The 27,377-nt window shown below is 35.6% G+C and overlaps 1 protein-coding gene and 1 long non-coding RNA gene across 14 annotated transcripts in view; one reads left to right on the forward strand and one right to left on the reverse strand.

Moving 5' to 3' along the window:
- TRDN (triadin) overlaps window positions 1–27,377 on the reverse strand; it is a 232,438-nt gene that overhangs the window by 121,547 nt on the left and 83,514 nt on the right. For 11 of the 12 annotated variants that reach the window (XM_086744402.1, XM_086744409.1, XM_086744412.1 and 8 more), the window contains 2 exons: window positions 10,262–10,333; window positions 12–47 (listed from right to left, as the gene is read on the reverse strand). In XM_086744402.1, coding sequence (XP_086600528.1) covers window positions 12–47; window positions 10,262–10,333 — 108 coding nt within the window. The remainder of the gene's footprint in view (window positions 1–11; window positions 48–10,261; window positions 10,334–27,377) is intronic. The other variant, XM_086744408.1, reaches the window with a different exon arrangement.
- LOC147601252 (uncharacterized) lies at window positions 2,975–27,297 on the forward strand. Of its 2 annotated transcripts, none has more exons than XR_015258113.1 (5): window positions 2,975–3,072; window positions 9,787–9,810; window positions 14,162–14,238; window positions 19,363–19,440; window positions 22,432–27,297. It is a non-coding gene; the product is annotated as an uncharacterized LOC147601252 (long non-coding RNA). The 2 variants fall into 2 exon arrangements; XR_015258114.1 differs by having other exon boundaries at window positions 19,366–19,440.

A 27,377-nucleotide genomic window follows, 5' to 3' on the forward strand; every position in this document is an offset into this window, starting at 1 on the left:
AATAAACTTACTTTTCACTTCTCTAGCAACCACAACAGACTTTTCTTCTGCATGAAAAAATAGATACAAACAGGGAATGAAAAAAATTAATTGAAATACTACACAATATGCTTCCTAAACCAAAACAAAATATGTGTGTGTTTGATAGAAAAATTGCTATTTTCATAGAGCACATGAATTCCACAGTCTGTCCATGGTGGTTTCATAAATAAAGTTATTTTGCCTATCGTGGAGGCAATGTATTTACCGATATTCAGGGTGTCCCCAAACCATACTTCTGTTGATTTTCTGACAACAGTGTTTAACCTTAAACATCATCTTGACATGTTCCAGTTCTTTCTTGTTTTAAATAGATTGGTTCAATGTGTTTCCCTTGTTATTGTCTTGACAAAATGAAGCAGAAAATCCTTGCATGTGTTTTACAGAATGTTTCTCCCAGTGTTTTTTGTGCTTAATTCTCCCTGCTGAAACCCTGAGCCTACTGGACTTCAAGCTATAAATACCTTTTTGTCCTGAGCGTGCTTCATGATACTCAGGTTTCTTAAGCACGTACAGAGAGCATCAGTAGTGCTCATCCTCCACAAGTTTGTTTGGAACTTCATTTTCTTGTATACTTCAATATTCTTGTTATTGTCTCTCTCTAGGTTTCCCAGGAGTCTCTCTCTCTCCCTCTCTTTGACATGCTGTTTCAGAGACTCATGCTAGGGACCGTGGCTGCCTCCTCAAGATGGAAGTCTCTTTAGCCTCAGATCACACACAAGCCATTCCACAACTCCACTTTCCTGCTGACTTTCAGTGTTTCATTTCCACATACAATGTACAACTCTTCTAAACTCTAAGATGTGGTTTAATTGGTTACTCTGCCTGATGTAACCAAAACTGTTAAACATATCAAGTCTATCAGTTACTTTCAGAAAAAAACAAAACTTCCTTCTAACTGTCTTACTTCCCCTGACTTTTGGTCTTGGTAAGTAGAGACTGAAGTGCTGCTGAAACTTCTGCGATTTCAATTTTTTTCTTAGTGTCTCAGTTCTAGTGGAGCTGTTAAAAGCTCCACTCTTCCAGTTAGATTACTTTTTTTCTTCCTTATACTTCTGGTGCTGTATGATGCACAGGAATAATTTGTCCTTGCAACCTTCTGCCTTTGAATTTGTAGCATTTTGCATACTTCTGAGGCCCAGCTAAGCCACATGAAATCTGCCTCAAGTTTCACAGCAAGGTTCAGAGCCATATGTGTCTTGAGAGCCATGAGCTGAGACATGAAGCTTTGAGAAGTAGAGCTTTGTATGGAGGATGTACAGGAAGTAGCAGGAATTTTTACCACAAATAACCTAAAGCACAAGGAGACTATATCCGTGGATGCAGAGTTTTTATTGCTAAGTTGTGTCACCAATTAATTCCACTGACATAACTTTCTTCCATCAGGCTCTCAAGTTGCAATATTCAGAGTGTCCAGGGAACCTAGAGACATCTATATTCGTTATGAATTTTCTAGAGGATAATAGAGGTATTAAAGGACTGTGGCACCTATTTCCCATTAGCACTGCCCAATGCAAGGTACGCCACTCTTGATCATGTCAGAAGAAAAACGATCACAAGGTTTCCATTCATATTGCAGCTGCATCTAGGCCCATTGATGTACCTCCCAGCTACTACTGACAAAAGTTAATGTAAAGGAGAATGATGGATTTGGTAAATGGCTATTACGGAAAGAGCTATTTCTGATTTAAGGAAGCAATTCCATTTCCTGAACAAATTTATTTCATTTCAGTTTGAGTAGCTCACATTTAGATTGTTGCATATTAAGTGTATATTTAACACCAGCAAAAACTGTCATTTCTGAAGCAGTAAATACAATGGGTTTTCTCCAGATATGTACATAGCTAAATTGAGAGGCAGAGCAAATAATTAAATAGGAACTTATGCAGGTTTTTTGCACTGTAAAATATGAACCCCATCTGTTAATTGAAAGTACTTTTTTTTTTTTTTTAGCTAGGAACAGAGACAGGACTACAAATGTCCATGGATCAACTGCATAAAGAGGGATCATAATATGCGCAAACATTGGGTTACACAAGGAAAGACAAGATGTTTTTGATGATTCAGATTTTACTACAATACGGAGTTCAAGTGCAATTGACTACTGAAAAATCTGTTATTATTGTTACTATTTCTTGATAATGTAATTAATGCTATTTTGTTCAGCAGGAACACTAGTCCTGAACAACATTTTACATATAGGCTGTAAGACGTGTACAAAAAGACATCAACTTCAAAAGCCTGCAATGCCTTTAGAAGAATGAAATAGGCATATATGCAGATGGCAAAGTACAAGGTGACAGAATCAGTTAGCAAGACAAGTAATGGACTTTTCATTTAGTCAAGTGTTTTCTGTAGACTCTATGCAGAAGTGAAGTTTTATATAGTACAAGGAGGCATCTAGCGAGCACGAAAATTAAAGCAGTGATGTGCTACTGAATGGGAAATACAGGTAAAAATTTTTTCCTGGGGAAAAAAAAAAAAAGAAGCAGCATAGAACAGTTTTCTTGAGAAGTCACTGGAGCAAAGAGAACAGCCCTAAAGCAAAGAAACATCTGAGATGGAATTATTTATTTCTGAATAAGGGGAATGGGACTCAGGACACCAATGGAAATCCAAGTAGGATTCAACAGAGACCAAGAGAGAGATGTTTCAGTCTGAATTGCCTTTACCAGCTTTGACAATGTGTCTTTGTGTCTTTGTCTTTCTTTGTCTGTGTTTTTCTCATGGGATGTCAACTAACTCTTGGACAACGGAGGGAGGGGAGATAACAGAAACACGCTAACAATGCAGCACTTGAAAAGCGACCTGGTAAAGACCAGTGTGCTACTGTGCCAGTGCTGAGCGGAATCTAAATTTAGGGATGTACATGAGTTACTCGGCATAGTGTCATGGGAATGCTGCCCAGGAACTGGAAGAGGAAGGTGCTCTAAGAGTTTCTTCTCCATATTGCTCCAGGTGTTCCATGTGCTTATGGAAACACTGACTCTGGAAGGCATTGTCAGCTCATCCCATACCCTCTGAGAAACTGAGGTAAGGAGGGCAGCAAAATACAGCCACTGGTACCTTCTTGTGGAAAGGCATGCATGTAACACTAACTAGTGGGACTGAATGCTACAAGTTTGGAGATGTTTTGGTTTAGATAAGCCTTCTAAAGTTTGGATGGTTATACAAGGCTTATCTGCATTTATCTAAAACCCTATTGTCAGGAGAAAAGATTGTGTGAGAGACTTTGGATATTGCCTGGCTTTGTGAAATACTACAACAGCTTTTCTTGTCTACTGATTCTGGTCCTGGCAGAAATGAGGAGCAGCAGAGATACTTGTATACTCACTTACATATAAAACAGAACAAAACAAACATTACTTTAGCTTTTCCTCAGAAACTGTAATTCAGACTGAATGCAATAACTTCATTCCAGGTAAAACTTCATTCCATTTTTCTGCAAGCATCCCTGTACACCTCAAGCTGTCACCAGCATAATTTTAAAAAACTCTGCAAAAAAAAAAATCAATTTTTTTAAAAATTGTATTTCCTTATTAATTTTGAAAAGATTATGGTTGTTCTTCCTTTGTTTTAGTTGGTGACTGAAATCTTTTTCCTGCTGAACTCAATGCAAGTTTTGCCGTTGATTTCAGTGGGACATGGATATCCTTTTAAATATTAAAATAACTAATTAATTTTCAGGTTTTGATGACATTTTTTCCCCATTTGCATGTTGCTTAGGGTGGAGACTGACAATGGCTAGTCAGTTGGATTTTTGATTCTAAACAATTTCACACACAGTCACACAATAAGGGCCCTTTAGGGTTACAAATATTTTGGAGGAATTGAAAAAAATCAAGGAAATATTTCTGCTTAGTTTAGGATGTCATGGAAATTCATACTTTTAAAATTAAATCAAAATTTCCAGTAAAAATTGACCTCAGCTGTCTCCGAAAAAAATCCGTTTCTAGGGTAAGAGTATCCTTGTTGGTCCAGTTATTTTCTCTAAGAGAAATAATTCTCTCTTGTCTCAACCAAGCTACTGAAAAGTCAAGAAAGAACAAAGACGCCTAAACAGTATTAATCTAAGCTTCTTAGAATTGCTTATTTTCACACATAAATGCATATATTTGTGTGCGTGCACACGCGCACTCTCGTATACTCTCTCTAATTTACAGGTGAGTGCTTAGGCCAAAATTAGGTACATTTTTTTCAAAGCTCTGTTTAAACTGCACCATTTAATTTCAGCAGAGTAATGCAATACAATTTGTGCTTATACTGAGTAAGCGAAAGGCTAATGGGGCACACAGGTCATTTGAGATACAGTACACCCTGAAGTCCTAGGCAATCTCTCCAGCTTGATTTTGCTTTTTGAAACTGCTTCACTGTTTTCAAATCCCAATCTGAAACAGAATTTGGCAGCTTTGAAGATTGCTTATGGAGATATTTTCGAGGTCTGCAGAAAGCATGTAATAGCAATATCATGCTTGAAATTCCTAGTGCTTTCATGTGACCCACATAAGTGTTCCTTGTTTCTTCCTGTAGTGATTATAGGCTCCTTTTTCATAGCTCTGTTGAATTAAGCATCAAAACTGTTCATTAATAGCATGGCACCATATGTTACCCTCACTAAACTACACAGTGGGGAGCAAAGGAGTACAAATACCAGTGTAATGAAGCCAGCCTATGCATGCCAAGTGAAAAAAAGAGAGAGTGTGTCAACTTCCATGAAAAGACAGCAATAGAAACTCCATTGGACAATGGTCAACAGCAAATATGATGTAAATATCATTATGATGAAGAAGAAATTCCCAGCAGAATACTGACTTCTTATGATATGACCTGCCCTAGCAAGAGCTAAACCAACACAGCTGAGGCAGCAGAGTTAGCCTTCTCCCTCTTTGTGACTGACATTCCTACTAGGCAGCATGAATCAACAGCAGCACCAATTGTGTTAACAGTGCTGGGAAGGGTTTTGGTGATGCTTTTTATGGGGCATGCTTTTGAGGAAGAATGTCGGAGGTTTAGGAACACAAGATGACCAGGCTATGCAGGACCTCTTTTGCAAATGTTTGCCTTTTCTTTCCCAAGAAATATGGAACTTCTACCTTGCAAAGTCCAGAGAATCTTAACCCAAGTAAGTATTTTCCATTTGCAGGTGCAACATATGCAAAAGATTATTGTTTTTCTGTAACAGTTCAAAAACATTTTTAAAAGTTAAAATAATCTTCAGAGTTATTTAGTTTTGTTTCATTGGGTAGATTTTGGTGAATATTTATCTTTAAATGCATAATATATTATTGTTAATTAGATGATGATTATTATTAATAATAATAATGAGAAAACATAGTAATATGTCTAATCAAAATATACATATCTTTGTACATAATTTTTCTACATTCTAGTAAGCTTTTTTTCCCTAATGTCTCTTTAATTTTTTTCTTTCTTGTAGTAGAATAAAAGCAGTACAGAAGAGCCTCATGTCATTAAGGAAAATGTCAAGGGCTTTCTGAAACAGTGAAGATTTAGGTTTTTTTCATCATAGCTAAATCATTAGAGTTTACTGCTTAAGTGTCTAATCTAAATCATTAAATAACCCACTTTGAAACCTTGTGCATATTGTTTCAGATGTTTTACTGTCTTCAGTAGAGACTTATGGAGATGTAGGGCCCATATTTCTCAAAACTCCTTGTTTTTATACTGTGTATACAATACCCTGTTAAAACTACCTAAACAGTTTCTTCTAACAAACTAGATTAAAACCTGGAACATTGTATTATGATATTTCTGATGGACACATTTTTCTTATTTCTTTTTATTGTCCCTTGCATTAAAATTTATCAGAAAATGGATTTTCATCCACAAATCCTGTCAGTATTATTAAAAATGTTCTAAATTTGGACAAAATTTCGAAATTCTGCATTTTTAAAGGTTTCTGTTGTATCTTAAATCACTGTCTTTCGCTAGAAGGATTTTTTAAAAGGGTGATTGATTTTACAGTACAAAATTTTTAAAAAAGGTTTTTATAGAACCATCTGCTTACAGAAGGGAAGGTGGCTATTGACAGACTGTACAGAGGCAGACTGATTTGTACAAGATTTATACGCTTCTATACATCAAATGAGCTTTGACAAAATTTGTATTGGCTTTAGTAATTTAGATACTCTTGGTTAAATCCCCTAATGTTACATTCATGAACTGAAGTATAGACTAGAAATTCTTCTTAAGATAGTCAGATATTGTACATTCTGTACAGCAACAAAGATAGGTGCAGATGGAATAGGCATTGTGTTTCAATGCCAACTTAGCCTCTGCAGGAGTTTTAGAGGAAGTTAAACCTATTCCATACTAATTCACTTCACTGCATTCTGCAAAATCTGTAATTAGAGGTTTCAAACTGTGATCTAGAGAAAATATTTTTGTCCTCAGAGATCCTCCAAAGTGATTACAGAGACAATACCAGCAAGATGGCAAAGAACAGCCAGTGTACTTCAGTCGAAGGAGGGGGATATTTCAGAGCCCATCATAATCCATTAACAGATCAGAACAGTTATGTTGATGACTCTTCTGTGATAAATGCTCTCCCACTCAAAGATAAAAACATAGATTGCCAGGACAATATAACCTGGAAAATCATACTTTCATACAATGCTGTTTAAATTTTTTTTTGTGATACAGTAGTCTTCAAAGTGATACAAAACATATTGTCTGTTTGAGATAATAAGTAATATTCATTAAGAAGCTTTCCACTGAGAGAAGGATTTTGATACAGATTTCCCACAAAGGTACTGTGATCCTGTGAGAAAGCAAAGACATGCTATTCTGGAACAATTAATATGAAGCCTTACTAATAAGTAACTAAGCCTCTGAGCTTAGTTTTGACATTTCATGTCTAACTGCAGCATCTTCCTGAGACATTACCCTGTCATGTCAAAGAGTGTAAAATGGGAGGACTATCAGAAAGGGGAGTCCTTCTCAGATGAATGAGGAAATGGAGGAAGCTAAAAGCTAGGTGAGCTGAGCAAAAAAGTCAAGACCTGGGAGAGAGATTCATTGAGAATCAATGTAGAGTGCAGAGCAGCTTTAGGATGTCAATGAGTAACAAAATACAAGAGAGCAAGAGTTAAAAGAGCTGGAGAAGACTACAGTCAAGGAAGAAGCGCATTAAAGTCCAAGTTCAGATAGCCACAGAGAACAGATTTGTTCGAATTGCAGCCAGCACCAGGGTCCTCCCTAGATGGCAGCATCAGAGTATAAGCCAATCTGAGACCACTGCTTCCAAGTCCTTGTGAAAGCTCCAGAAAAAGATAAGATAAAGAATTTTAAATGAGTTGTTTTACTTCATGGTTTGCCAAACAAGGTTTCCAAGCTTAGAACACAAGTAGAAGTTGTGTATCAATGTCTTCCTCTTCATAAATTCCCTCTCCCTCTTTCTCTTGTTTATTGTTACAGGATCTTTTGTTTTGTTTTGTTTTGTTATTCTCTTCTGTTGGTGACCTGAAACTTCAAATTCTTCATTGAACTTTTAGTGTGAGATCTCAAGACAGCAGTGCTTTTTAAAAAGAGCCAAACCACCGTGAAATAAAAGAGCAACGACCTGTTCTTTTTCCTTCTGACTAAATAAGTACAAAGCATTTTGCTTTCCAACCAGGCAATATCTGAAAAGTTCCATTCACATACATGCATTTCAACACAATTTATTGCATACTACTAGAATATAGTGTACAAATTGGGATTGTCTTACGTAATCATCCCTTTTCCGAAAGATTTACTGTGCAGGTGAAAGGAGAAATGGCAATGACAAGGACAGAAAGTTTGAGATTTAATACATAATAACAACATGCTGTTTTTCTAAGACCTCATGAATTCCATAGAGCATAGTTTCTATTGACTGTTGGACACTACCCAGGAAAAGCTTTCTATTTGAAGGTATCACATAATCTAAAAATGTTAGAGACATCTGGCATGTATACTGCCACTATTTTCACCTTATCAGAAATCAAGAATGGTCCAGGATTAGCTAAGGCAGCAGTGGCAAAACAGAGCAATAGTGGAAACATCTCAATCTAGAAAAAGAGTAAAATCTTTTCAGCCCTTACCAGCTGCATGGTTTGTATCCTGTATTTGCATATCACTGGCTTGGAAAGTCTAGGGTCTAAATAGATTTGTTTCATACATTTTCTGTGTGACAATTGTTCTATTATGTCCTACAGTTTTACCGTTTTTCAGAACTGCTGCTTTTGTCAAAGGTTGGGCCAGTCCTTCATGTCATGTAAAGTACATTTCATAATTAACGAATGCTTGTACTTGTTCCTTGTTCTGCGAAATGATTATACTGTCTTCAACTATATTTATGATAAGAAGAATATTTGTTTCAATCTGTCCCTTCACCTGATCAGTGATATTTAGTGAGGTACCATTTATAAAGGTATGTAAGCATCAAGAAGTCACAGGTAGATGTCTCTTCCACTGTTTCAGAGATTTACACTTCTCTACCTACTCCTCTTTTTCCCTTCTGACACTGTGCCAAATATTACCGTAAATTACTTAATTATTTTCCCCAGGGTTAAAATAAAGCTTCAGGATGTAGGGTTCCTAAAGGCACTGAGACATATTTTCTCATATAAGGAAACCACACAATAACACAGTATAACAGCTTTTCACAGCAGCATTTTGCAAGCAATTCTTCCTTCTTAATTTCCTCCAAAACTCTTGCATGAACAGTGTTGTATCCTAATGACTGGCCTTGAGTCTTAAAGGTAATTTAGTTGTATGAATTCTGAGCAGATTATCTGCCCCCCAATTTGTTTGCCAAATGGGTATCTAATTTACATTCACAATTACCTCAATTGCATGCATAAATGAGCTAATGAAATACACAAATGTGTAACTGGTCATAAATAGTCATTTCCATGTGCAATTGCAGTAATTGCATGCTCCTCATGATTTTGAAAAATCAAGAACTTAATGTTAATTTGATGCTAGTTCATGTTGTATAACAGTTATATTTAAAGATTAAGTTTATCACCGAGCAAATGCAGCAGTCTTTTTCTATTATGTCTTTTATCCATTATGGTTAATCGGTGGATAACAGTGTTTAACATAGCAGGGACTTCTTTTTGCTGATAAGCCAGGTTTAAACATTTCCCTAAAATAAGCAGGACTGCAAATCTGTTTACATACTATATTGTGTCACAATAAGTACAGTTTTATACTCCTTTAAATAGTGTGTTTATAAAGAAATACTCATTTGAGGGAAATGAGATTTGGTGGAAAGAGATAATAAGTCATTTTTCTCTATTTTTAACCAAATGTTCTGATTCACAATAATCACATTACAGAAATATCTAATTAATTTAACTCTTTGTTTTAGGCATAGGTTCTGCCAAAATCTAACTCTCATTTTCTGTTTCCAAATGTAGGCAAATCTTGTAGTTCCTGTTACTTATTGTGCTGCCATCCCATCTGTTTTTCTCTTAGATTGCGATTGCTTTCTGGATAACATAGTACTAAGACCTCTGTGAGAGAGATTAGCAAGTGCCACGGTGTGAATGAATGACTCCAAAGTACTGTACAAAAACTGGTATATAATTACATGAAAAGACTCACAAGTTTTGTACTATTACATTTTATGGTATAGAGACCGAGAATGTATATTACAGTAGTAGTTTTAAGTCACCATAGTCCATTTTAAAATTAAAATGCATATTTCAACCATTTTACTGCTCTGATTAGACAGTAAACAATATAATTCTATTCCAGGGGCTATGTTTTAATCTTCTAAAGGTAAGACTTTGTGTTTTTATTTCAGTGGTTTTAACAATAGGAATAGAGTTGATAAATGCAGAGCCAGAAATATTATGTTCATTATTGCAGATGATACACAGAAACATTACTGAATAACAATAGCTGAAAGAATAATCGAAAGTATATTAAGAGGATAATGTTGATTATGTTTACAGTTAGATGGCGACTTATGGCTGAACACCGTCCAAAGCATTTTACAGATTGGACCTTGATCCTGTAATTTGCTTCACTCAGGAAATCCCTTGAGCCATCTGTAGGACTACTGTGAGGAATATTTAGGTCTTGTCATGCAAACATGTTTGTGCCATTCATGTTACAGGCCTAACTGTTTGATCACTTTTGTAATATCGGTTATATTTATAAATCCATTAGAACAAAGAGTTGAGTTAATGAGTAGAAGCCAACAAAGGAGGAAAAAACTCAAACTTGCCTTCAATAGCTGCTGGTTTCTTTCTTGGACTATGTTCTAGAAGAAGACGAGGTGGCCCCATTTCCTTATGTCCTGCACATGAGTACACAGGTTAAGATGCATAGAAAATGTATTCACTAACAGGCTGAGCAGATTCACTGGAAGACCAAGCTCCCTTCAGAATTGTTCATGTTTAAAATATTACACTGTGCATAAAAGCTATTATCTTCCAGGCGCCATAGAAAGGAAATGTATTTCTCAACAAATAAAGTAATTTATTTTTAAGAGACACATTTTAAATCAATGAAGTCCAAGTGACTCAAGCATATGCTGAAATTCTTACAGTTCTATTTTTCTTCATTAGACTAAAAAACACTGAAGAATAATGCTGTGATAATAAGGTTACATATTCATGATGCCACTTCTACAGTAAAAGCTTATTTTCCTCTATCAAACAAATGATCTTCAGTTGTTCCCTCAAGTCCACTTATTATGAATTTCTTGAAACACCAGTAAAAATTATTATGTTTCTCATCCTTAAGGATTATTCTTAATTAGCCAATGCCAAACAGGTCATGCACTGTAAACTCTGTCGAGGTTCTGATTGCAGCTGCTGACTGAAACACCTCTACTCTCTCAGAGTGTTGAACTCTGCTCTCTCATAGTATTGAATTGGGACTTTCTGTACTGTCTTAGCCTATGCAGAGATTCCATGGTTTATCCAAAATATATTTCACTGAATTTCCTCAAAGATACACAAACAGATCTGCTGCATTCGTACTACCCATACTTCTTTCCTGGTTTATAACACCTGTTTGCAGTTTCCTTATTTCCTTTTAATTTCTTCCTCTGACTTTTATGCTCAGTGGCTATCATGTCACTGTGATTAGGAAAGCACAATTTGTTGTGACCTGTGAAATAAAATCAAGCAGTTAAATATAATGTCAATTCAGTCGTATGCACCAGCATACATTCACTGCACCAGAGTCCACATGCAATCAGGCTGTTAAATCTCAGCTCTAGCTCCACATCAGAAACTCAAAGCCATGCCTCATGCTTGGTGATAGACTCAGAAGAGAATGTGCCTTGGAAACTGCAGTATCATACTGACCCCTCTCATTTTACAAAGGTATGTATACTCATGGGGAATGCATGAGAAAAAAAAAAACATCTTGAAGGCAGCAGTGGGATTTGAGCACCATGGTCTTAATGTTATTTCATCTCATCAGCATATGTATGGTTGCAGGCAAATAATTTGCCAGCATGTAGCTTAGTTCATCCAGTAATTTGAATAAAATACCACACACAGAGATGCTCAGACTTGACTCACATGCCTGAGCCACTGACAAAATGTCAACACATTGACAAAATCAATGCATTGAAGGCACTGTGCAACAAATGGTAAAAATCTTAGGTTTTACATGTATTTCCCTTTTGGCAATAATCACAAGTAGATATTTACCAATCTCATCACAGAATGACTCTAGCCTTAAAGTGAACAGTAGGCAAACTTAAGGAATCCAGATGTTTAGCCATGATTTTCCAAACACTTCACATCTTAAAATAAAATCATCTTGAAATTGCAAACTGAGCTAACGAGATAATGAATACTATTTATTGCCTGCCAGAATAAAAAAGTTATATCCATAACCTCTGTCAGCATACAGAAACTTCATTAATCTGATTCCTAGTTTAGAATGAAAACAGAAACAATATAAAAATTAATGAAGAATGGAAAAATAATCTTATTATTTCTGCTCGTTTTGATTAAAGTCCTAGACGAAATTCTAGTTATTTTTTCTTTTCTTTGGTTTCCCCTAAACTAGATTACCTATCCCCAGGTGGAAAAAGTGATAAATATTATAACTTGGACTAATTGTTTTGTGTGAAAGATGATTAAAGGCAGTGGCTCAGAATGTTGAGTAGACCAGTAATGAAGAAGGATAGTCAATAATTTGGACTGCAGTGTGGTAGCTACTGTGTGGGGCAGTGATCCAACACCTCTAGGTCAAAGTATAGTGTGGCCCCATTATCTTCCTGTTCTTTGCTGTAGCAGCAGTTTTCTAATGATTGCACCAGTGTTCGTTAGTATAATGCCAGTGCGATTCCACTTATTGCTAATGACTTGTCAAGTTCTATTTTATAGTTTTACAAGTTTTAAGCAAATCATTTATATGATGCAAATTGACCACATGATCCAATACGAGAGTGTTTTAAGCACCAAAAGCTTAAACTTCATAGATCAAAAACTTTCCCTTAGGCCAGAATGTTTGTTCTGAGCAGGTTCCCATCCACTCTGATAAAAAGCTTCTTTAACGTTTCCATGTGTTATTAAATGTCTCTCTATTCACTTTGATGGGAATGCAAAGGACAGTAGCTGAATAAATATTTTATCCATTCTTTTGATGAAATATGTTAAAGTGGATATCCTAATTCAGATTTCTTTTCTCTTCCTTTTTCTCTCTGTAAGTTATAAAGCTCAAGTGGTTTTCTGCAGTACAGAGAACTCATAAATAGAAATGAGGAATTGCCCTCAGCAGATCAGACCATTAGGATTAACAGTGTCTACTATCTTGACGCCAGCAGTGGCCAGTTGGACACGTATGTAAATGAGAGGAAGGCAGGATATCTTTAATGATCCCAGTGGACAATCAGATTAGTCCATGATTCATGAGAAGTCATTGTCCAGATTACCAGTATTATTACTGGACATGGAGTTATCTCTCTGCTTAAAAAATGTAGCCACAGAAGAGCACTGAAATTTAGTCTGCATATTTATTTGCTTCTCATTTCACATGTAAACTTAATTTTTCTACTATGAGATAAGCTGAAAAGGTTCATTTGACTTTTTTTTTTTAATTGGGGTTGGATTACTCCAAAAGACACAATTGCAAAGAGAAAAATGTGCATACATTTCTATGCCTAATCTGTCTGTACAGTTGTACTATAACATTTCTATGCCTAGTCTATCAATGCAGTTGTACTACAGATACCTCCTTCATATATGATACTGTAAACAGCAATCTGACAACAAATCACAGCCAATAGAAATCGAAATAGTGAAATGTTTTGACTTTAAGATGATGGAATGTGCTCACCAGGAGAAAAAGTGTCATGTTAAGACAGGAGTAACTTCCTTCACCTCCTGAAAGGAAAGAAATATACTGCAAAGATGAGTAGGTTTAAGACACTAGATGGTAACACAGATACTTCACTGAAAATATGCTACTGTCCTCAAGCTCTGTGAAGATTCTGTCATCGATGTTTATTAAATCACTTGAGATGTCATGAAGAAATTCATTCTGACTTGGTTTATGAATATTTTAGATTTTATATTGTATGATAAAGAATACAAGACAAACTTTAATTACCTTACTTTTCTCAGTCTAGGAAGTGTCTTTCTGCATGTGTCAAAAATGTCATGTCCGAGCATTGAGGATAGATTGATTTCTTATGATAACAGCAAATCATGTGGGTTTTCTTTCTTGCCTGATCTGCCTAGTTCAATCTGTCTGCAGCAACCTTAATTGACACAGATAAAGTTTCTAAATTTATCTTTTTAAATAAAAAAAATCATGGGATAAAAGAAAATACTTCTAAAATGATTCTAAAATTATTCTTATTATTAAACAATTAAAAGCATTGTAAATGGCTGAATAATCTGATTGGATATTGGGACAAATAATGCCACCAAAGAAAGCAATACGTGGAAACACTGTTCCTATTACTGTGCACTTCTTCATATCCATATACCCGTTATCTGAACAGCGGGTATCCTACAACCCAACAGCACAAACACTTGGTTACAATGTCTCTCAAACAGGGCAGCAAAAGGTCTTCAGATAAATCTCATTCTGCCAAGAGGTGACATATTTCCCTAATGATAGTAGAAATAATTGAAATTAAATGTGCTCTTTGCAGGGTCATTTGTTATGAAAAGTAAATTCAAATAAAATGTTTCATGAAGCTTGGAACAAGACATGGATCAGCAGCATGAGGTAAGACTGCCAAATATGCTTTTAGAGGATTGAAATCTTAATGGAGTCCCACTGTTCTATCCAGGCTTCCAGTTTTGACATGTAAGATGCTTGACGTTAAAGACAAGCCCCTCCCTTGTTATCAGTCATTACTCTTCAGACATTAGACTATCACTGTTCTGAGGAAGAGTTTCTCCGTTTAGTATGTGTTCATTAAAAACTATGAGCAAACTGTTTATCGTTAAGAAAGAATAGCTGATATTGTGTAACTTTTTTGAACAACGCAAATGCTTGTTTTGGGGAAGGAATGAATTGAAAGACAGGTACCCCAAGTAGGCAGTTTTTTTTAGGGAACACATCATAATACGGTGGTTTTCTGTACACTAGTAAATTAAATGTGGGAATATTACTGGGCTCTGGAATTCAGACATACATATCCTGCAACATTTTTTTTTTAATTGGCCTGTACCAAGTAGCAATATCTCAAACAATTAATTGACTTGGTTCAGGAGTTAGCAAGGGCCAGGTATCACTCCCAATAGACAGCTGGGATGCATCCAGCCCATTTTGACCTTGAGGAAGCGTAAGGGATACAGATCACTCTATGAAAGGAGGAATCACATTCAGAGCACAGTTGAATTGAGTCTGATTTATTAATCTAGACGTAGTCCACAAGTCTTAAAAGTGATAACAAAATTATGTCAAATGGAAAAAAAAAATAGTTTAAACAAGGTCTTAATGACCTATTTGGAACTCAGTTTTTGACAGTGGCAGATGGAATTAATGGATATTAAAATGAGGCTTTTAAGGAGGTCTATCCTAGTAGCCAACATATATTTCAGTTTTTCAATTACACTCAGGATCTGGATCTTTGTTAAATGGATAATTGCCCAACATACAGTGAAACTCCCATATTGCATGAGGTTGATATTGCCTAAGGAAAAACACTGCTACAGTATATGCAGCTATTACCAGTAGCAATACAATCCTTTAAATTTTCATATTCTGTTACACTGGCTATAAGCCAGTTACTATTGCGATGCATCAGAAAAGAACAAAAGAGAGATTACATGGGTAATGCCCAATCTATCTGTATGTTCCACTTGGGTGTAAAATACATTAAAACTATCACAGATAGTATTGCAGCTTTACATAGTGTCTAACATATGTGTAAAGCACATTATTGAAAGATACTCCTCCCTCAACACACAGACAACAAAACCAAGCCTATTATAAATTACTTAACAGTATTGGAAGGCCACCTATCTATTAAGCTAAAAGCAAGGACCAGTAGGTTAACAGTTAAGGTGTAGCAAAGCAAGGACCAGTAGGTTAACTGTTAAGGCGCAGGAAGAATGGATGCAGACTGATAATATAAATGCTGTTTTGAATGGAGTAGAGGGAAGGATTAAATTTCCCTTTTCAAGGCACCAGGCAAAAAGTAGCAGCAATTTTATAGTCTCCCACTTTTAATACATAGAAATTTGAGTTCACCCTTTGTTTTTGATGATGCATTATTATATATATTTATATATATTTATACCTACATAATACCTACTGTATATACATGCATACATGAGCATGTGTGTACACATGCATGCACATATATACACAAATACATATAGATATTTATTTAGTGATCTTTCTGAACAGAAAATGCTTTTTCTAGCCCTGCTTGATTTGTTAACTGAACAGGTGTGAGATCCCATTGGTGCAGATTCCTGGAAGTTGTGTGAATATCAGTTAGTCAGTATGTTTTCACTTAGCCACCAAATCCAATTAAAGTCATAGCTGGGAGTTTGATATTTTTTTCTTTTCCTGTGGGTCTGTATCTCACACAACGCAAGTGTGTATAGCAAGTGCACAAATTAGGCAGGCAAGAAAGTCATAAGTAAAGCTATGAGCTGGGTTGGTTTTTTTTTTTTTTATGTTTTAACCTATAGCAGATGCTATTGGTCCCAGCCAGAAACATATGCAATGTATTTTATCTGCACGACCGAACTGCACAGTTAAATACTTCTAAAACAATATATCTGCTGAGGGTTCTTTTCCAGAGATTTTTGCTACATTGAGACTCCAGAATTCCTCTTTAGCTCAATCCGTATCTTGTGAAAGCTGTTCTAATTTTTATTTTCAGAAAATTGAAGTCATTAGGCAGTTAAAAGTTGTTTTAAGTTTTGTCATTACAAGTAAAGTAAAATGTCATACAGACTTTCCTGACATTAAAAGAAAATTGAAGTGAAAAAATGGAAAATTGGATTGAATTGTCTCCACTTCCTCCCATTATTTATCACATGCATTTAGCAGGTTAAAATAATCTTACATGTTATGTTTAGAAATACTGAAAGATAGAATTTAAAGAACCAAATCCTAGGACAGTGAAAATGATAGATTATTGTGTGGAAATGATGGATTATTATAGTTATTGCTACATACTGGAGTGCAAAAGGACTGTAAAAGCTGATTATAAAATGAAAAGACATATTCAGTCTTTCTCTCTCTCCTCAAATAACCTTTAATAAATTGGTATCGTATACAGTGATCCCTAGCATAATTAACATGAATATCAGGAATTAGTATAGATGCATACTTTCACAATACGAAGTATCCACAGGAAAATAATTAAAACAGAGAAAAGAAAACACTGCAATTAAATATGTGCTTCTAACAATTAAACAGAATGGAGGGGACTGATAAGCTGTTATGACGAAAGGCAATAGACACTGACTATGCCATGGGATCACTGCTCAGTAATTTATGAGTTATTTGTATTTGGTTTATCTGTGCATAGCATCATTGCAACTGTCATTAGTCCAACTAAATCCCAGAAACATTCAGTGCTAAAGTCAGAAAACCTACCCTCAAGAATGTTAGAACTTTATATTATCTTGAAGATAGAGCACATATGCAAGGTCTTGCTAAATAAAAACAGCCTAGCATTGTTAAAATCATATTACAGATACTATAATCTCTCACAGTTAGAGATCTTTGTAGATAATGAATATGTTTGATATAGAAATCACTGGAAGTCCAACTGAATCCAAATATCTGTGACCACAAGCCAATTCACCTCTCTGAATCTTTTTGCAAGAAGAGAGAAAAAAGAAGTTAATGATTATGTTACCCGTCTTGTCTATACTTGACAATCACTTAAGACAGTGAATCTATAACCATTTTTCTGAAGTTAGAGTTTAAATAATGCAGTTTGACACTAGAGGGAAAAAAGCGGAGAGATTTACTAAACCAAATATCAGGAGTAGGGCCCAAAAGTGCACAGATGTTGTCTACTAACCAGCCCCCCTCCGCCTCTTCCCCACCCTGCAGAATTGGAGGCTGGGCTAGATGACCTTTAAAGGTCCATTCCAACCCAAACTATTCTAACTATTCTATGATTCTAACTCCTGTTTGTCACTCCCACTGAAATCAATGACAGCAAACTAGGTGTTAAGTATCCAATACCTTTGATAGGTTAATTAAGAAACTCAGTGAGCTTTCTCTTTCTTCTAAAAGTGTCATGACTGTAATACTTTTGGGAATTACAAGATTAGGATGTAATTATAGAAAAAAAAAAGATATTCAAGGCTAAAATTTACACCTTTTAAAATATATGATGATGTTAGATTTGGTGCAATACTCCTTAGCAACTGTGGTTTCTACAAGACAGAATGCATAGCCTGAACTCTTTCAGACTGAAACAATTTCAACTAAAGTTGCTGGTTTTGCATAAAGAGTAGGAAGAATTATGAGAAATATTGGAACAAAAAAAACCCCTACAATACTGATTATAATGATTACTTTAAACTTACCACATTTTGGTAACTTCTGATTCTTCCTTCCTTTTCCTTTTCCCAGGAAATATCCTCTTTCTTATAAAGAGATTATTTTTAGGGCAGAGTCCTGGAATTCACTATCATGATGTCCAACCCTTGTGCTCAAGGCCTCCTCTATGATTTTTGGGAAACTGACTTAACTTAACAAGCCTTTCTATTCTACCTATAAATGGATAAAACAGAAATTTTCTAAAAAAAAATATTGAATGTTGTAAGCATATAAGCATAGAGCAACTGAAAATTCCAAAGCTTAAATTCTATGAAAGTTGAAGCCATAAAGACTGGGGCTTTGTTCTAATGCTAAAATAATTTAGGCTTTTTGGTTTTTTTTGTTTGGCACATTTTGACAGGGAGTGCCCTCCATATTTATTCAAGAAAATATTTCCCTCTACATCTCTTCCTTTTCCCCTTCTCTCACTTCCAAAATGCTGTAGCAATGCTGTTATTGCTATTCATACTTTTCAGAGTGGCACTGCTGGTTTCTTGGCTGAGCCAACAACTGCTCCTGATAATACCATTTGAAGTCTTATAGAAAAAATTATGATTTCAAGTCTTCATTTGAGCAAAATCCTTGCTTGCACATTTTTAGCATACTTCTTGAATGTATATAGGCTCTTTCTCAACCAAACATTTAAAAGTGAACTTTTAGACAGTTAAATCTGGATAAGTCACCCGAGGGATCCATTTATAGTCAATGGAGAGAAATTGGTGCCTTCAAAGGGTGATTCATCTTTTCTATCTGAGGCATCTTTTTTAGGATGAAATTGTCCTCTGGAGGCCTCCATTTCATACCATTGGCTATAAAGACAGCTAACAGTTAAAGTTTGGCAATTAACTTTTGGGTATCTAAGTGAGCTGCAATAAATTGCAAACATCTCGTTTTGCAGTTCTACATAAAGATGACACTATGTGCAACCAAAATATTCCAGGACTAAAATCAAGATCCGTGCATGATTTTTCACACTGTAACTGCTGCCTAGTAACACAGTGCTCCCCAAACCCCCAGCAATTACATGAATAAATATAACCTAGAGAGAAAGGATTTTGTTGTCAGGATTAACTAAAAAAAAAAAAAAGATAAAAGCATTGTTTAGGTTTAGTGTTTGTGGGCATTGAATGCCTTTGGTACTCTGTGTGCTGTTTAATCTGTTGGATCATACTGAGTGTATTGAAGGACAAAATGAAACAAGAGGAAGGAAAGTGAAGTACCTGAGGGAAGAATAGGAAGAATAGCATTTGCTGATGAAGAAAAAATAAATTAGACTTAACTCATTCTAGTTATACGTCAGTAAGTTGCATGGTTTTTTTGACAAAGCAGATACATGCAGAAGGAAAGTGGATGGCAAAAGAAACACCTGAACGGAGAGTGGCAAAAGGAGTGGACCTGCCACAGGTAACTGTCACAGTGGCTGCAGACTAAATGAGGAAGGAAGTGGTCATAAGCAAGGCAGGGAGAGCACACGCTGCACAGACCACAGCTGAATACTCTTTATATATCTTGTCAAAGCCTTTGTAGATTTGTGGATCCATGTAGATAATCCTAAACTCTTTTTTACTACACTGTTTGCTAACAGAATATTACTGTGCAGATGTTCCAACCTGCGAAACAAGTAAGTCAAACCTTTTAGGGAGTTCCACTTTTATTTAGTTTATGAACACTTAGAATATTGAAAGGGAAGGCTTAAAGGAGACAAATTTTGACTGGTCAACACAAAATATCTTTCTAAGTTTTGGAAATGGTGGAAATATTTTGCCTAAACTAACTATCTTTACTGAAAGAATACCCTGTCATGGTAAGTTTTGAACTCTATCAGTTGAAGTTTGGCAGAGCTAGATGTAGCTGACTTCAGTGATGGTTTTTTCTACCAACATTGCTTATAATGTGATCGCAGCTCTATTGACAATTGTATAGCATCTGTTTAAATAAGTTCTCCTTTGTGTGTTCCAAACAGAAATACTGCCAGCAAAATCTGTGATATATATAATAATTGTCTAGATTCTTTTGCAATATACTGATTTTTAAAAGCTAATAAATCTAGGCTTGAAAAGAAGGCTGTTTCTTTTAGGAATTGTGTTTTTCCCCATACTTGAAGCCATCCAAGCTCTAAGAAAGAAACATATGCTCTTATAGGTTGACATTTGGAACTTATGATTTTTAAGTTTCTGAGTTGTTTCCTTGCCAACTATGCCTCAAGATTATGGATAAAACTACTTTTGGCTTAAATAATTATCTGCAAATATTTTCGTGTTGAATTCACTCTGACAATGACATTGAATACTGAAGGGCTTTGTAAGTCTATAATGCTTCAATTTTTTTAACCTACTTGAAATACCATCAGTATTTTTAATAACAATTCTAACTGGAATACTTCTAACTGGAAATCAATTATGACAATGAGTCATTAAATGTAATTACTATTTTACAAGGTCACTGCTTAAACTTCTTTTTATCTTTTAATATTAAACTCAAAGTGATTATTATTAGCTGGTTTTTTTTTGCATGTAACTTTTGCCTTTACTTTATAAATAGCTTACTTTTCAAAACTAAAGTAGTTAAATCTTTTGATGATCCTCAACAACACAACTAGCTTTTTTCAAATATTTTTAGTGAGTCTTTTGAAATTACTCTTGATTTTGAAACTTGATTACTGAGCTATATGAAAGGGTTATAATATGAAATAATAGTAATAAAATATAATACAAGTGTGAGCATACTTTTGTTAGTCTAGTCTCTCTGCCTTCACAGATTAGATTGACTTATTTCCACTAAAATCAAGGATTTAGACTCATTTGCGCCAACAAAGGTTTTGTCTTTCTTTTGTATCACGTAAGTCTGAGTCCTCAGGGTGGCTTGCAGTGAACTGTCAAAGAAAGAGATCTGTTCTTCTCTACAGAAGCAGGATATCACGCATTCCCTGGGTAGCTACTTCTGAGAGAGTGAAAGTCATTTGAAATTTTTTTGGCAAACTTACAATAAAGTGCCACAAGAGTGTTGACAGATGCAGCTTTGTGTGCCAGCATCTGGCTCTGATTCACGGTGGGATGATCTAAACAGGGAATAATGGATATCTGTTTTGCCTCTGTGGGATGGTGTCAGGATTGTGTGCTGACAACATCCTCATTAGAGATCAATGTCATTTCAGAGTTTGACCAAATAGAGACAGCTTTTCAGGTGAGAAAGGAGTCATAGACAAGAACTTTGTTAAAATTACATCAGTAGATATCTTCTCATAGTTTTACATAATTGAATAGAAAGGTAAAGAAGCAATATTTAGACTCCAAATGACAGCTGAAACTATTGCAAGAATTGCACATTAATAAATTAGTTTTTTTTCAATAATTAAAACTTAATTTTCAGTTTCTCACACATGTATTTAAAATTACTCTTCATTACTTCTTTCTTTTCAGACTGTTTGAAAAGTATTCAGAATTCTCCAGGGTGATTACTAGACGTTCAATCATCATTCATTTATGTGATCAGCAGAAACAAATGTGTTAACAAATGTTTAATCGTAAGAACAACACTTTTAAAACTCTTGGACAATTAACAGTTAACTCTGAAGATGAATCCAGATGAGTCTCTGTAAATTTTGGGGTACAGTACTGCCCTCAGAGGAAGAAGACATGTTAGTTCTTAGGTACCTCTCCTGTTTAAAAAGTAAAACTGTAAAAGTTTCACAGCTCCCAAACTCTCCATTTAGGATTTCACTAAAAAAAAAAATCTGATTTGCTTGTTTACTACTGCAGGGGAGAGGACTATTGAATAGGTAGCATCAGAAAGTATCTCTCCATAGAAAAGAATTAATATTCTCTAACATTCTCTCTCAAATGTGAAAGCTTATAACTTGATCTACATTTTTTCATGCTGAATTTCTCCAAAGAAGAAGTAAATAACATGTTCCTTTCTTATGTGTTATGACTGATTTTTTTTTTTTTTTATTGCATTGCATCAAATATATCCCCAGAGAAACTACACTGGTATCGAAGCTGTCCCCGGGTAAATGTAATGTGACAAGGTGAAAAGTTACACTCTGTCACTGATATATCCACAACACATCCTAGTCTTTAATCAAGTAGGAGTGACACTTAAAAATAGTTCAAGAGCCTAAAGCGTTTTGCTATCTGAACAGCAGAGGGCAAGTATTTAACTCCAGTGCTACAGCCCACCCGCAGCAAATACAGGCATTTTTGCTTTCAAAATTAGGCGCTTAATGCGCTCAGGTGTTTTGCAGTAATATACTCCATGATCTTGCAATATTGAAGTACTTTTATACCAGTACCTCCATGAACCTTTTTGGATGCTAAATGGCAAGTATTGTAATAACAATGTTTTGGAATGCTCTTACCACATTGAGTAATAACAATAATCCTTCCTCTTTGACAGAATACTTCTTGACAATGGAAGAGAAGAGACAAGCCTTGGAAGAATACTGTAGACATGAAGGACATTCAGTCTGCCATTTCTTTCCAGGACCAAGCAGACAACAGGTTTCACTATGGACTGGACTCTGGCTACAATTTGCCTGAATTTCTTAACTATTTATGTTTGTCTTTTTTTTTTTTTTTCATTAGCATATGTGCAAAGGGTGAGACTTCAATGATTTTTTAATATGAAGGTGAGATGACACTTGACATGTAAATGTGCCAGAAATCCTGATTAATTTCTCCAAGGCAAATATTTTTTCAACAGTGTAAGATTAGGAAAATCATCTACATCACTTTGGCTTTTAGATCTTGGCGTGGATACATACAATTAACATATGAGGGTAAACTGATGAAAGGAAGTGGTATTGCCACATTCCTTTTCACTCTAAATATTATTGGAAACAGTGGTATAAGCTCCATAGGGTAATCGAGTGCTTCAGTGCAAATATTACAGGTGACAAATATCACATCTGTACACCCACTGTCTTTGTTGTCAATAGATAACTGTAAAGATCATCCAGTAGTGAGTTCAGTATACTGTGAAATGCAAGTTTAACCAAAACTAGAATGCAGTAAAACTATGCGTGTAAAAAACCACAAAACCTTCCAAGCGATTAAAATGAAAACAAAATCTGACCCTAAATATACAGTACGCCTGTGGGAAACAAGGGTGCCACGTTATGACCAAATACCCAACAGATGCTTATCACTCTTAATTCAGCAGTATGCAGCATGCACAACCACATGCTGAGGTGGGCATGCAAGAAGACACACACACTGCAATCTACTTTAAGTAGCTGCAAAATAAAAAAGCCATTTCGTAGTAACAGCTCCTTGATTTGCCAGAGTAGTTCAGGAAATTTAAATGTAAAGGAAGCTGGCAAACATTGCAGGGAAAGCAGAGAAGGAGTGGTAAAGCAGAAGTATAGCACAGGGGGAATAAAATAGAGTAGATCCAGTTAGCTTAGAGAAGCATGTGCTACATGCTGAAAGAGTGATCGACTAAACCCCCTGAAATCCATCCACATGGGTGAGGATTTCAAACTCCCTCAGGGCAAAAAAAAATAGTTATGAAAATCAAGTTAAAGGTTGCTATAAAAATGGAACATTTTCTCCTATCAATAATAAAAATATTAATAAGAATACCAGAAATATTACTTAGAAGAAAATTCAAAAGTACCAAATAAATTATCGAATACGTGGAATAGACTATATCCATGAAAACAGAGAAAAGAAAGTCAGTGACCTTCTGTATCAGAAAGGCTATCTTGGACCTCACAAATCCCAGTGCCAGTAGAAGAATAGAGGTGCCAGTCAGAACAAATGTGTTTCAGCATCTCGTACAAAATAAGCTTTTCTCTTCAGGTTTTAAAGTTTTAGAAGTAAAACTTGGAAAATTAACCCTGGAAGAAATGCATATTAATTCTTAATTTACAGGCAGATAAAAGGACTACAAAGCAATTTGGACAGCGATTTGTAAATGCTGAGACAGTACTGCCTGTACTTGGCTGAGAAACTGTAGTCTAGGGAAAAATAAGATCAAAAAATCTATCCTTCGGAGGAAAGGTGGTTCAGCAGTGCCTCTGATAAATTTTCACTTATCACATGCATGTTAGACAGAAAGTAAAAAATATTCTCAAGCTCCATACTTCATCAGATAAAATCAGAAAGCAATTTTTTATACTGTATACAGTAGAGCTCAAGATAACTATCTATAAATGTCTCAGTAAAACTCAGAGTAGGTCACTGTTGCAGTCATGATATTCATGAGATGGACTCCTGGTTTAGTAAAATCGATCTGAGTTTATGGCTAAAACTCCACTATATTTATTGTAAAGGGTTGAGAACCTCAGATACTTTTTTTTTTTAATAAAAAGTAAAATAGAAGTCTTGGAAGTTAATTGATATTGATATAATTGTTGTGATTTACAGGAAGATCTACATGAAACTAGTCAGTATCAGAGACAAATGCTGACCAGAGAAACAAGAAAAGCAGCTAATGCTCCATGAAGCGGCTTAGCAAGGATTCTCCCTTCTGTGGCTTCGTATGAACTCGCTGTGTACAGTTTACATAAATTTCATGCATTTTTTTAAAGCTAAGACTGCAGTAACATGACAAAACTTAGAGTAAATGAACATTTCAGTCTCATTTGTTAAAATCAACACGAGAGTACAGGCTGACCTCCCATAGACTGTTTAGGCAACTGTTAAAATGTATCAATTGATATATTTTGAAAAGCGCATCTAATTAATGAAATCCAAGGATCTGAGTTTCAATTATTTGATCACTATAAAATGCCATCTTAAATGGTCTACTTTGCTATAAATTCTTGCATAAGATTTATATAAACCTAAACTAATCTGATGTTGCCAGTAATTAATATAAATTTTTCAATAATACAAATATTGAAAAAATACTATAAAAGAGTGAATACTGGATGATATTACTGACATTATGAATCTATATATTGTGCCTAAGGAATCTAACGAGTGGGATACTGGTCTTATAAACTCAAGAAGACAGAAATTCTTATTTGGTGTAAACAACCCTACAAAAAGACAACATACCTAAGTGAAGGAATTTTCCAAGAGAAAAATCTGGGTTTTCTCCTTCACAAATGAAGATATTGGGATTGACATAAATGATTCCTGATTTGAAAGTATTGCACTGTCAGTGTGACCATAATTAAATTCCTTAGCTGAATTACACTCAGATCTCTTTGTTTGGACAATGTAATTTACCATAAAATATACAAACTGATAAAAAGATAAAATATAGCAGATTTTAAAGCTAGTTGGATATTAGGCTTATTAAAGGGACTTGGTGTGCCAGTATTTTCCCAGCATTTATCTATTCAAGAAAATGAATTACAGTAGTATTTCAGTTCACAAAGGCCAGCGTGAAGTGGGCACATTGCCTGAGAAAGGCAGTAACAAATGCTAACTGAGCAGTGTTTGGTGGCACTCTTCTCAATGATTTCTGCAAAAAGCACAGAGCTGAGCTCACCTGGCCTTTACTTTGCATCTCAGAGACACAGTCTGGATGTTTCATCACTGCCTTTCACAGCTTGTGGGTTGACTAAAGCTTGTTTTGAAGGCAATGCTTTATTTTACTTCCCACAAAAATGTATCGGGCTCCATTGCAACAACATTCACAGCATTTAACTTCAGGTGTCAACAAATGACTTTATAGGTGGAGCCACAGGTGGGCTTTTGGAGACCCTAGGTTAAGGAGCTATCCTCTTCCTTTTCACCTACAAATCAGATTATTTAAGCTGCTTTATGACTTATTTCCACTTTCTGGGGCCTCAAGCTGTCACCCTAGCTGTTCATCTGTAAGGCTACCTGACCACCCAATGACCATCAAACATTTTTTGGCTGTTTAACATGTGGTTTCTTAGCACAACTCTGTCATAGCACACTGAAATGACACAAGACAAACACTGGGAGGCAAGAGCAGACAGTTATGTCTTTTATCTTCTGAAATTCAAGTCACTACACACTTCCCTCTCTACCTCCCTGCTCCCCTTCATGGTCTTCCCAGTTTCCTCATAGCTGGAAATGTCAAAATTGAAAAGCAATCTTCTCCAAATCCCTCTTCCCACAGTGTGTCTGCTCTGCCTTAAAAGAGTGTTAAACAGCCCAGGGAGCCATCTGAAAAAAAGGGCTCTGTTATGTGTCAAAGCTGCTTGCAAATGCCGTGAGAACTAAAGGAGAGATCTTGAAGATCTCTGTGCAAGTCTTTGTGTGATTTATTAATGGCATAGCTGTGTAAAGCCAGAAACTGGGTGAATCACATATGGTACAGGGGATTATTTTAAAAATCAAAGCGTAACTGAAGGTTTCTGGAAGGTTTTGTTAACCTTTCTCCCACTCTGAGCCTAGACCTCTATTTATAGCTGGCTGTCTTTAAAAGTCCTAGAGGTGATATAATACTTGCTCTCTTCTAACAGAACACCCTGTCTCTCTGTGTCACTTTCTGAGAACAGGCCATACAAAATCTCTCCCTCCAAAATGCCAAACTTGTTCATTTTCCCTCCACAAAAATCTGTGTCCTCCATCTTCCCATTTTGAGAGTCTCTGTTTCTCAGCTACATCCTTAGGACTTCCCAGCTCTGACTGAACCCAGGCATGTCAGAGAGGACCTAAGCAACAAGGCAGAGCTAAGAGAACACATTGAATTCAGAGAAGTACCAGTGGAGAGCTTGAGCAAATAACTAATTAAACTAAGCTTGTAAGGCTTACTGTGTCCTTAAATATCCTGTCCTTGACTCCTTTCATACATATCATTGCTTATCATTCCTGGGATAATGTCCTTTCTATAGCATGTCCTCTCAAACTCGATTTCAGAAGGAAGAGTGTCCATCAAATAAGATCAGGGTAGATTGACTTAATATTATGAGATGATGTTCAGTCATCATCAGTAGCTCTAGCCTCTTTTTTTTTTTGGCTAAGAATTGAGTGTCTATTTTAGAACAGGTGAGCATGGAGATGTGGGAAAAGAGAAGATAAAGCACAGAAGTGATGGATCAGCTAAAGTACCTAATATACTAAGAACAACAATGGCAGTTCTATTTTTGAAGCATTCTGGAGTTAAGGCTTGCAATTTGTGGAGAAAAAAAAAAATAAGCTATTAACAATAAGCTCTTTCCTCTTGCATCTCAGCCAAAAAAAGCATGGAAAATTGTAGCAATCTCTATAGCCTTCCATTGACTCTACTTTTAACATAACCTTAATTTTAATTCATGCATTGTAGACAGAAAATTAAAAGCTTTAATAATACAGCCATTAGCTCTTATGCTTTATTAAAATTATTTGCACACTCTTTGTTGCACTTGTGAGACTTTTTAACAATATAAAACACACTTTTAATACATAAAGGAGCAGAAACTCTCAAGGAAACAG

The sequence above is a fragment of the Chlamydotis macqueenii genome, chromosome 3, assembly GCF_036417535.1.
Source record: "Chlamydotis macqueenii isolate bChlMac1 chromosome 3, bChlMac1.mat, whole genome shotgun sequence".
Taxonomy (NCBI): Eukaryota; Metazoa; Chordata; class Aves; order Otidiformes; family Otididae; genus Chlamydotis; species Chlamydotis macqueenii.